The 12,322-nt window shown below is 50.6% G+C and overlaps 1 protein-coding gene across 2 annotated transcripts in view; it reads left to right on the plus strand.

Moving 5' to 3' along the window:
* CPSF1 (cleavage and polyadenylation specific factor 1) overlaps positions 1–12,322 on the plus strand; it is a 514,820-nt gene that overhangs the window by 26,301 nt on the left and 476,197 nt on the right. For both annotated transcript variants that reach the window (XM_085604356.1, XM_085604357.1), the window contains exons 4-5: positions 570–703; positions 1,750–1,830. In XM_085604356.1, coding sequence (XP_085460482.1) covers positions 570–703; positions 1,750–1,830 — 215 coding nt within the window. The remainder of the gene's footprint in view (positions 1–569; positions 704–1,749; positions 1,831–12,322) is intronic.

The raw sequence follows: 12,322 nt of genomic DNA on the forward strand, positions 1-12,322 counted from the left end.
TTGCTTTGACTCCTGCTTTCCTTTCACTGCTTTGCTTGGATTTCTCCTACAGGTGTCCTGTGATCTCTCACCTCTAGTGGGAAATAGGACTGGGCCCCTCTGTTTTGAATAGTTTTATGCCCCCCACACCTCCTGCTGTAGTCCGATGCTTTGCTTAGGGGTGCCTCACTAAGCCTCCTGCCGAGTTCCGACACTTTGTGCTCTGATGATCTTGAGGTCTCCACCCACCTGTCAAGCTAAAGGTCCCATGGCCCATGCTAGGTTCAGCTACCTGGTCTCAATCCAGTCTCAGCATTCCTAAGGGGGCACCATTTTCTACTAACTCAAGGGAACCCTAGTGCATGACTGTCTTTAGATCTGTTTCTTTACGCACAGTATTTGCTTTCACATCGGTCACTGCTTGGACATTTCTTCTTGTCCCCTTCTGTAATCTCCCTCCTTTGGAGTTTCTCTTTCAGTGTCCAGTTATCTCGCCTGTGGTTTTTTATGCCTTACTGTTAATCTTGTGTTGCACTCTCTGGCAGTGCCCTTACTGTGCATTCCGAAACTAACTTCCCTTTTTTGTTCAGAAAATAAAGGGCACAAGGAGAAGCTGGAGCTGCAAGCAAATTTCTCTTTCTTTGGAAATATCATGTCTATGGCTAGCGTCCAGCTAGCGGGAGGCAAGAGAGACGCATTGCTGCTGAGCTTCAAGGATGCTAAGGTACTCAGGGACGTTTTAGGTTCCTGCTTGTCAGCTATGTTTCACTCTGGCTGAATATTATTTTGTCCCTCCGTGTGCGCTCCCCTTTGCTGGTTGTGGCTTGAGAGGTCCCTCCACTTCTTCTAGAGTTCAGTCTTGACTGAGCTCATCCCTTTATTCTATGACTAGTTTCGTATTCCACAGCACTCTGCTGTTGATTAACAAACCCTCTAACCAAAACTTTGGTCCTCCTACCGCCATATTTGAAGAGCCTCTATTTCATTTATTGTTCCTGCCATGCCTGACTAGAGAACCCTGCCCTAGCACCACAAATCTCTTAATCCATCTGTCTAATATGGAGAGTATGAAAATAGTTAACGTTTATTTTAATAAGGGTGTATTTATGACTGCCAACAAAAGTAATGAAGTCCTAGGCACAATTTAAATAAACTCCAAACCACTTTGATGTCTAAATTACACTGGTTTGTATTTCACACTCTGCTACAAGTGCCAGTTAAGTGCTCCCTGGTACTTTACGACTTCTGGGTGCAGAGGTACCGGTCTGGTCTACTGGTGGCCCCCAATCCGTCTCATTTTGAAGAGTATTCTCTCAGCCAGTGTTGCAGGTTTCCTTAGCTTGTCTCCAATCTTGGTCAAGCTACTCCAATCCCCTTTAATTTGTTCCTGGGAGGAGAGAGGTGCTGTTCTTTGTGACCCTTTAAGGACGGTTCAGTGGACCTAAATCAAAACATTGCAGTCCCGATTGTGCACTTTCTCGGACTACCCACTCATGGTGTTTTTTCCCCTTTGTTTTCTGTCCAATTTGCCCCTCTTTCTAATCGTTGCTAGCTCTGTGAACCCACAGTAGGCCAAGCACGTTATAAATCAGTAATTGTTACTCTGAATTCTACACTTTTAAAATTTTGAATTTATTTTCATGTGTCCCCATGCTCCACATGAAATGCATGGCCCCAGTGTGACTCCCTAAATTCAGCATGCCATCGTTGTGCCCTGTTTTGACTTCTTCTGCCCCCCACCTCCATTCTAATGCCTACTATCTGTTACAGCTCTGTGTGGTGGAGTATGACCCAGGCACACATGACCTGAAAACGCTGTCTCTCCATTACTTTGAAGAGCCGGAGCTAAGGGTATGTATTACTATTCCTGTAGCGCAAACATTCTTGGGGATCAACAGAGCAAACATTCTTGGGGCGCAATGGAGCATTGTACAAATAATTGAAAGGCATAGATCTGATGTTGAGAAGGGGAGGGGTGTAGAATTATACAAGATGGTATACAAAAGTTAGAGGGCTTAGGGTGGCAGTGATCCTTTTGCTCGGTCATAGAAGATGTGAGGGTCTTTATCAATGGTCAATATGGGATTCTTTGAAGAAAAGGGTGTGAGAAAGTGGCTCTGTATATACTGTTCCCAAATAGGTACAGTGTGTACAGAATCCACAGTCCCCAGACGTTTGGCAGAGGTTAAAGTTAGATATAACCTTACTCTCTAAAGTGGTAGCTTGGTCGAGCAGTAAGGCAGTATCAGATGACAGTATAAAGCATTTGTTGTACACACTCAGTCAGCAAATGGTCTCACACACTCAAGAACTGAACTCTAGGCCAATGGTTTATATAAAAAATATATGGTTGTTTTATTTTAGAACCAAGAATAGGTATTAAAATATACTTTCTCAGAATGAGATGCTTTAGTTAAATACTTTTGCAATATGCAATTGACTTTTGTAGATAATAGTTACAGGTTGTTGCAATAGGCAACACAATTTCAAACACAATAATACATTGAGCTCAATGGGAGTTTTAAGTTATTTGCAATAGAAAAGTAATCCTGAAAGTAATCTATCTCCTGGATTGGATCCTAGATTCAGTCCTGGGACAGTTCTTGGAACCAAGTGAATAAAGTCAACTTACTTACTGTTGTGATTTTTAGGCAATATTTTGCTATTTTAAAAGTTGACAGAAGAAATTTCATAGAAAAACAGTCAATGATTCCCTATGGGAGAAAATTCAAGTTACAGGTATAGTATGTTCTCGTTACTTTTGTAATCCAGTACTGGGCTCCTCGGCTCAGTACTGGGACCTCTATCTAAAACAGGTAAGAAATTACGTTTTCACAGTTGGTACGATTTTTAAAGAATATTTGTAGTTTGCAAAAATCGACACAAGAAATTTCACAGAAAAACAGTCAATGATTTCCTATGGAAGAAAATTGGGTTAATGGTAAGTACGGTTGTGAGTACTTTTCAGGGTTAGTGCTGGGCACCAAGATCCAGCACTGGTATCTCTCCTAATAGCAGGTGAGTATTTTCGTTTTCGTTACTCGGTTGATTTTAGGTGAATATTTTAAGTTTTAGAAACTCCACACTTAGAAGAAATTTCAGAAGAAACTAGTCAATGTTACCCTATGGAGGAAAATTGGGTTATCGGCTTTTGGGTAAGTACTCGACTGGCAGAGTTAAGGTTCTGGGCACAGACTCGGGGGTCTCCCAGGGTCAGGTAATTACAGTTGTTACACCCTCAGTGGTACAGGGGCAGCCGGGTGCAGAGTGAGTTAGGCCCAATGTTATCCTATGGGAGGCAGGGGGGCCTTGGTTGGTGGCTGCTGACTAGCAGGCCACGCGGCTGTGGGAGTTGGGCTCCTGGTCACTTGCTCAGGGCAAATGGGGAAGTAGATGGAAGTAGAGGTTACACTGCCAAGGCCACTCGGGCGGCTGGGTGCAGGGTGCTTTTGAGCCTTCGGGCGCTCAATGGATTTCAATGGGAAAGCTCCAGGATGAACAAAGGCTGCAAGCTCGGGGACGAAGATTCTTCACGTGCCACCACCACTTCGAGAGGTTAGTTGGAGGATAGGTAGGTACCCAGGAGTTGGGCACAGGGGGCTGCAGGGTGCTGGGGTGCCTTTTGGTGTCAGGAAATCTTACCCTCTGTTGATCGCAGTTGGGGGGGGGGGGGTACCTGGTTCTGAGGCTGCAGGCGTCGTCCGGAGCGTCGAGGTGAGTCCTTGGGTGCCAGATTCGGGGTCACAGTCGCCGGGGGGACGTCCTCGGGGTCTTTGTTCACTCCAGCACAGGCCAGGCTTGGCGGGTGCAGAGTGTGCAGGGTTCGCGGTTCCGGGCTGATGCCAGAGGTTAGAACTTGCTTTGAGCAGAGCCACTGCTCATGGGAGTCCCAGATGCCCAGAGTCACAAGGTAGCCTGGTCCTCCGGGGTTTGTGAGGTTGCTGGCCGCAAGAGGTGCCGGGATGTAGCAGGAGCAGGTTCGAAGGTCGACAGGCTGGTAGGGCTGGGGCCAAAGCAGTTGGTGTCTTCCTCTTCTTAGCAGCTGCACGGCAGGTCTTCTTTCTTCTTTCTTCTTGCTCTTCTTTGCTTTTTCGGAATCTGGAATCTAAGGAAGGAAGGTTCAGGGTGCCCCTAAATACTAGATTTAAGGGCGTTACAGGTAGGTAAAGGGCATGGTCCCTGCCCTGGGGTGGGTACACCCCCTATCCTGCCACTCTCCTGTGGGAGGGGGGCAGTTGCCTAGTTCTGATTGGGCAGGGCTTCCCATCTTCAAGATGGCGAGAGCCCGGAGATGTGCTTCACCTCGCCTCCCCCACCTGAGGGGTGGGGTTGGCAGAGGCTGGCACATCCCCTGTCCTTACTTGTGGTTTCCAGCCAGTCTTCCCGCCAGAGTGGGGGTCAGAACCGGTGGGGGCCAGTTGCTGAGTACAGCAAGTGGCCTGGGGAAGCTCACAAACGCGGCATGCCTTTGAAGTTTTCCATCTGCCCATCCTGGGGGAGGAGACCTAGCACCTCACCCAGGATGTGCATTGTTGCAGGCCCAGGAGAGTGGGGGCTCTCCACCCAGGGGTCCAGCAACATGTCTGCTGTTTGGCAGCCTAGGCAGCCTCTCAGACCAGACGTGGATTGTAGGTTAAGTTTCAGGGGGCATCTCTAAGATGCCCTCTGTAGTACTTTGTACATTAAATCTCACACTGGCATCAGTGCGGGTTTAATGTGCTGAGAAATTTGATACCAAACTTCTCAGTCTTCAGTGTTGCCATTATGGTGCTGTGGAGTTCGTGTTTGACGAGCGCTCAGCACCATATACTCTTAAACGGCAGCACTGCACTTACAGTGCCCAGGAATGGACCTGGGTACTGTAGGGGCCAGGGCTCATGCTCCTGTGCCCACACCACTGGCATAGGGCTTCCAACTAGAGAGGTGGCTGATGTATGCCAGGGCAGTGTAGGTTGTGGGCATGGCACACAGTGATGTGTGCCATGTCGACTCTTTGTTTTGTCTTGTACTCAGACACTCAGCCTACAAGGGCAGTGTGTTTGTGTTCGGATACAGGGCCGCTAAGGGTGGCACAATAAGTGCTGCAGCCCTTAGAGGCCTTCCCTGGTCACAAGGCCCTGGGTACCTAGGGTACCTTTTACCAGGGGCTGACATGTGGCCAGGGTTTGCCAATTTGGGTTTGAGGTTTTTAGGGAAGGAACCTAGGCCCTGGGTACCTGATTGGCAGGCGTCCAGGGCACACTCAGTCAAAGTACATTCAGCAATTCAGCAACAAGTGGGGGCATACCATGCAAGAAAGATGGCACTTTCTCACAAAGGGTCTTAAGCTCCTTTGTGAATTCCAGGAGTCGGGGCAAAAGTCTGGTGTGTGCAGAGATGTTCCATAATGCTCGACTAGCGCCTGCAAGTGCAAACAGCTGCTTGGAAATGACTTTATTACTTCTAGAGCTTTACCCTTTTTGTGCTCTATAGAGAACCTCTTCAACCCTGTTCTCTCCGTTCTTTCTGACCGATGTTCTCTCAAACAGGAACTGCCGCAATGTGTCCGTGGCAATTTCTCATGATCGGTGCTTTGATTTGTCAGCTACCTGTAGGTGGATTGAAGGTTTCCTGTCCCTACTAAATACTGTGTGGTCTAGGGGTTCTTCCTAATTGATCTCTGCTCTGAACGTCAGAGTAAATGGAGTGCAGGGGACACTGCGTGCTGATTTCCTCAAAGGGTATCGTAGCCACACAAAGCAAAATTAACTTGTTCACCATCTTTGCCACAATACCCTCAGGCTTGGGAAAATCAATCCGTCTATCAACCAAGGATTTATAAAGCGGGCAAGACGCTGGAGTTGCTAACTGTGTTTCTTTGTTTTGTTTTAATCATGGGGAAAACAAGGAGAAGTCACTGAAACGGGTGGGTAATAGGAGAATGCAATGAAAACGAAGGGAAAGCGAGGAAAAGGCACTCAAAAATTGGGGGGGAAAGAAAAGGCGAAACCAGTGAAAACAAGGGAAAAGCAAGGAGAAGATGGGAGCAAGAGCGATGCAGCAGCACTGGGAGAGCTGGGTCTGGTGCCTGCTCAATGGAGTCGCGCTGCAGCCTCCATTAAGTAGGTTCTTGTAGGAGGAAGGGTCTCTGGGAGGCGGTGGGCGAGGCTACGTTGGAAAAAAGACAGCAGGCAGAAGCATCAATAAGGGAAGAAACAACCACAAAACAATGACCATGAGGGGAAAGCAAGGAGAAGGCACTCAAAAAGAAGGGAAAAATCAAGGAAAAGACAGGAGCAAGATCGATGAATGAGCACAGAAGAGCTGGGCCTGGGGCCTGCTCAATGGGGTCGCACTGCGGTCTCCATTAAGGTAGTGTCGGAAAGTGGCTCTGTATATACTGTTCCCAAATAGGTACAGTGTGTACAGAGCCCACAGTCCCCAAAGGTTTGGCAGAGGTTAAAGTTGGATATAACCTTACTCTCCAAAGTGGTAGCTTGGTCGAGCTGTAAGGCAGTATCAGAGGACAACAAATGGTCTCACACACTCAAGAACTGAACTCTAGGCCAATGGTTTGTATATAAAAATATATGGTTGTTTTATTTTAGAACCAACAATAGGTATCCAAATATACTTTCTCAGAATGAGATGCTTTAGTTAAATACTTTGCAAAAGGTAATTGACTTGGAATGCAATAGTTACAGTTTGTTGCAATAGGCAACACATTTTCAAATACAATAATACATTGAGCTCAATGGGAATTTTAAGTTATATGCAATTGATTACTTTCAGGATTACTTTTCTAACTCCAGGACTGGATCCTAGATTCAGTCCTGGGACAGTTCTTGGAAACAAGTGAGTAAATACATTTTAGTTACTGTTAGAAATGGCGATTCCTGGTTGGGTAGGGCTTGCGCCAAAGCCAGGCAGAAACCACCACTCTAGTCAGGGCTGGGGAGTTACACGCCAAAGATAACCCCTGCTCACCCACTTGGTAGCTTGGCACGAGCAGTCAGGCTTATCCCGGAGGCAATGTGTAAAGCGTTTGCGCGCGCACCCAGCAACAACACCCAAGGCCCACCACAAAAGAAACTCCACACAAGGTATTATATAAAAATAGCCTTTGTATTACCAAAACACATTAGATAAAAACACACACTTTACAATGTGCCAACAGGCACGGGCAGAGTTTGCAAGGGATTATATGTACAGGGGACAGGGCCACATGGACCACTGTCAGGAATTAGCACTTTGTAGAAATTAGCACTTAGAACATAGGAATAATGCTTTAGAACATAGCACATACAATCACTGTAGCACTAAATAACATATGTAGCACACGACCAGTAACTACTGGTAACAGGTAAGTACCACCTACGCAACCCTAACCACCTTAGGAGAGTATTGCGCAGGGAACCAGGACCTCACTAGCACCACCTGTACTAGGAGAAAAACCACCACCTAAGTATCACAATACCTGTAGGGGTATAAGCACATTACACATGACGCATAAAAACACATTCAGAGGTGTAGGGAAGGAAAACTCATGAAGCATAACATACATTCAGCGGTGTAAAACACATTCAGAGGTGCAGGTTTAGGAACAATAGCGCAAAACTCACATTAGCCACCACCTGTGGCAGTCCCTAGGCCAACTGGCCTTGACAGGCCAAGGACGCCCTGTGTCCAGTAGAGTCAGGGCAAGACTGCGCAAGCCAAAGCGCAAAGTAGCACTGTGCACAACCTAAACGTTGCAGCTGCCCACTAAGTGCTGGGCAGCTGGAGAAATACTGGGGCACCACTGTGCCATCTAAAAACAAGATACAGTACTGGAGCCACCTAGGCTCTGACAGAAGAATGCCCCCAAAACGACGTGGGAGCCTCGTGGGCTCTAAACAACGACATGCGCCCCAGTCGCGTGGGGCCTCGTGGGCTCTTTACCCACCGATCTACCCTGGGACATGTTGGAGCGGCCCGCTGCCTTCCGGGGCCGCTCTCACTGCCAACAGAATGCCCCCGTACAATGGAGTCCCACTCGGGGGACTCTCTCACTACACTGCCCCAACAGAGGCTCTATTCAACAAGGCGCCCCGTCCATGGAGCGTCAGGCGTTCTGTCCCCATGCGGCCCCCACTCACCGGGTTCCACGGGAGGACTCCAGGCTTCTCGTAGCGCGGAGGGGCAGGCACCGACAATGTGCCTCGCGCCCCCTCCGCACCAGCTCTGGCCGCACTCCTCTGCAAGATCCAGCGGGGGTGGGCTCCCGCCTGGATGCCTCGGCTCTTCAAACGGGCTGCAACCGCGCGGGGCTCCCTCAGCTCACGGGACCCCCGGTCACTTCCTCGTCGTTCCGCTTCTTCTTCCGGACTGAGGTCCCGCCCACGTCCCAGTCGGCGCTGCCTGACTTCCTGGGCTTCCCCGGCCGCGGCGGTGATTCTCCGGCCGAGAGAGGGGTAGGCTCCCTCGTAATAAACGCGATTAAGCGGGGTGGGCACCCGCCGACGAGCACACGATGCGGGGTGGGCACCCGCTACAATTCTCTGCACCACGAGGGGGGGGATCCCTACGCCGGGGATTCCCTCGGTTAGGCAAACAGTTCGGTGCGGCAGAGGCGTCACCGAAGCGCTCTCTCAGGGCTGGGGTCCAAGATAAAGCGCTCCTAGCGCTATAAAACAAATAAACGCGCTCCCAGGCGCTTAGGGATAAAAAACAAGGTCCAGAAACAAAGTCTTCAGATGCAGGGGGCAAGGACTGGGCCCAGGGGCCAGCTCACAGGGCCCTCCAGCAGGGAGGCAGTCCCCAGTGGCGGTCTCTCCTGGCGCCCAGCAGCAGCAGGCCCGCCTCAAATTAGGATCAGCAAGAGAGAACACAGCCCCTTCTTATACTGTAAAACCCTTTGTTCTTGGTTCAGGGTGAGGGGGAAAACCAGTCGCAGCTGGTTGGGGAGCACCCTTGATGTGCTCAGCCCCTCACTCTATTCACTGGCAGGGCTAGGGTCGTCAGTCGCACCACAGGGGGCGGAGCCAGCATTGTGTGGGGGAAAGCCCTGCCCTATTCAGGTCCAAGGTGCACTCCTCCCCAGCCATCAGCATGCTAATCTCACACTCCCCACTGGGGCAGACCCAACCAGACTCCTGGAGCCAGGCTCACCAGCCAGCTCCAGCCAATCACACGCCAGACACATTTTACACTAATATGCCAACTCCTAGAAGTGGCACTTCCGCACATGACATAATCGCGCATTATACATCATTGCGAAGCATTCCATCACACGAGTCCGCACATACCAAACTCGAGCCTGCACACCCCACGCATCAGGAACTACCAGGGACACATACATTCCCCATGCATTCCTATGGGAGGGCAGGCCTATCTCACCACATGCACTCAGAGTGCGCACGCACTTTCCTCTGGGCCACAGGGAAAGTGCGCAGAAACCAAAAATCACTACCACCAGGTCACCAATAAAAGCAAAAAGTTCAGGGGTGAACCTGCCAGAAGGGCCAAGTCCAACACAACCCCCTTCCAGCCAAAACGCAGGGGAGACCAATCACCACCGTGATGGCCTTACCTGCTTGGGGCGATAAAACACGGACGCAGGCCCGCAACGGCAGGGACACTCTCCGGTTTTATGCCACTCTGGACCCACGTGGTTCCCTCTGGAAAAACTCGGCGGACCTACTGGGCTACCCCACTGGTACTCCTCAGCTGTCCGCGGCCAGGACCAGGCCCTAGGCCATCCAGGTGCCACCGGCCCTTGCCTAACCACAGAGTGGGGGGTAGTAACCCCTGGCACATAGCAACCATTCTCCACTCTACCCCTCATCAGGGCAGTTCTAAACTGCCACTGATCCTCCAGCCTATGGTCTGTACCCTCAAGCTGACCAAAAGTCACGGGAGAGGCTCTCCTCCCCCTACCTCTTCTTCTAGGGTTCCGCCCTCTCTTCCTCTGAGAGTTGACCCCGTAATGCAATTCACCTACCAGCTCAGGACCTCTCCCTGAGAACTGGTCTCCCAACCTAGGGTTTAACCCCTCAGGTTGCACCGGGGTCAGAGGTGGGCTCTCCCACCCTCTGCACCCCCTTCCAGAGTCCTGCTCCCTACCAACTGGGGCAGTACCTCTGGAAGAAGAACCGGTCAGGACACTGGTTACAGTCGTCCTACCCTTCAGGTCAGGCTGATCCTGAACCTGGCCTCCGAACCTCTGGTCTAGAACCTTCGGTGGAATAATTGCCTGCCACTCCAGGACTTCTGGGGACTTACACACCATCCCCCTGAGGCTGACACATGACCCATGTGTCGTGTGACTGTCTGTCTGGCGCAGATCTCCCGTCCCCTGTCCACCTGACAGTGCGCGAAGATCCCCCAGAACAGAAGTGGCGCCACCCCGGTCCCCCCAAGAAGATCTAGCCCAACTGGCCAGTCCCTGGGCCACTGGTGCATCCACTGGGAAACTCATCCCCCAATCACTCCTCACGCTGGACTCCTGTACCCTCCCTACCGGAGCTGTACTGCCAGACTCTAGAACCACAGGAGCTCTGCTTACAGACGCTCCTGGTCCTCTACTCACTAGGAGATCTTCCTCAAATGGACTAACAGGACAGCCTAGGTCCCCAACCTGGTGTTCCCTCATGAAACCATCCAAGTCCTGAGGCAGGGTTTCATACGTCTGGGGACCCTCGGTCACCCACCTACTCCCGCTCCACTGAGCCAGGCAGTAAGCCCCTACACCTTCCTCGCTATCCTGGGACCTAGCCGGGCTACACGGAGCCTCTTCCACCACGCTGGGCTGAAAGATACCTGAACCACTACTTTTGGAGTCACTCCCTAATGGCTCTAGAGAACCTCTAGCACTTTCCCAGCGCTCTGCTTCATCCCCAAGCTCAAATGGCCCGGACAATCCACACCTCAACAGGTGTTGGCGCAATCCCGGCACACAACAACTGAGCAGGTGTTCTTTGAGAACCAGATCACACAGTTTAGCATAATCATATCCTGTGGGAACTCTTATCCAATCAAACAGTGCATTCTCACATTCATCCACAAACTCCTCCCAAGACTGGTGAGACAGTTTCCTACTGCCCCTGAATTTCAACCTTAACTCCTCCTCCTGGGAAACAGGTACCAGACTGGGGGAACTGGGACTGGGATTTCCTACACTGAAATCTATATAGCTGCCACCACTGGATCCCACCCTCACTGGGGAATCCAGAAAACCACCTCTGCGCTCAGGGGACAACTTACCCTCCAGAGCTAATTTCTCCCTGGCGAAGGCCCTCTCAGCCTCAGCCATCTGCTTCTGAGCTAAGACCCTCTCGGTCTCCAGCTTTTTCTCCTCCCCCTTCAGCTGCGCTAGCTTCTGGGCATGCTCTAACCTGAGCTTCTCCAGCGCCAGCTGATGCTCCCTTTCTTCCTGCCTATCTACCCACTCCTCTGGGGACAGGGAAAGGGATGGGGTGCTGCTCCTGACACTGGACCCAGCAAGGGACTCCCTATCTATGGGGTCTTCTCTCTCTACTGGCGTCCCTGTCAGATCACTTTCTTCCTCCTCTTCAGATTCCTCAGGACTCCCCTCAGACCCACCACCCTCTTGGCGTGCGGCCTGGGCCCTATCTTCCTCACTGCGCACACGCTCCCATTCATCCTTTTGCCATAGGATCAGGTTGTCCCTCAGTTTGGACTGGGTGTCTGACTCACCCACCTCTATGTCTCTCTCTTCACAGAACCTGACCAACTCTAACATACTGTATCTAAACAGACCACAGAAATTAAAAGCTGGCTCCATTTTGGCGGACGTTCTCGAGAAAAGTTCAACACAAGGAACCTGGGTGTCTGAGCTAAAACAGGAGTACACAATCCACAAAGGACACCTTTAGGAGAGGAAATAATGGAACTCAAAAACAATAATCCCCAAAACATGTGATTATCTAAATGCAGAGTTTTGTGGTGCAGCCAGTTGCTGCTGCGGTACAGCGCAAACGCAAGTACAAATCCCACCGCTGATCACCATTGTTAGAAATGGCGATTCCTGGTTGGCTAGGGCTTGCGCCAAAGCAAGGCAGAAACCACCACTCTAGTCAGGGCTGGCGAGTTACATGCCAAAGATAACCCCTGCTCACCCCCTTGGTAGCTTGGCATGAGCAGTCAGGCTTATCCCGGAGGCAATGTGTAAAGCGTTTGCGCGCGCACCCAGCAACAACACCCAAGGCCCACTACAAAAGAAACTCCACACAAGGTATTATATAAAAATAGCCTTTGTATTACCAAAACACATTAGATAAAAACACACACTTTACAATGTGCCAACAGGCACGGGCAGAGTTTACAAGGGATTATATGTACAGTGGTCCATGGGGCCCTGTCC

Source organism: Triturus cristatus, chromosome 5_1, assembly GCF_964204655.1.
Source record: "Triturus cristatus chromosome 5_1, aTriCri1.1, whole genome shotgun sequence".
NCBI lineage: Eukaryota > Metazoa > Chordata > Amphibia > Caudata > Salamandridae > Triturus > Triturus cristatus.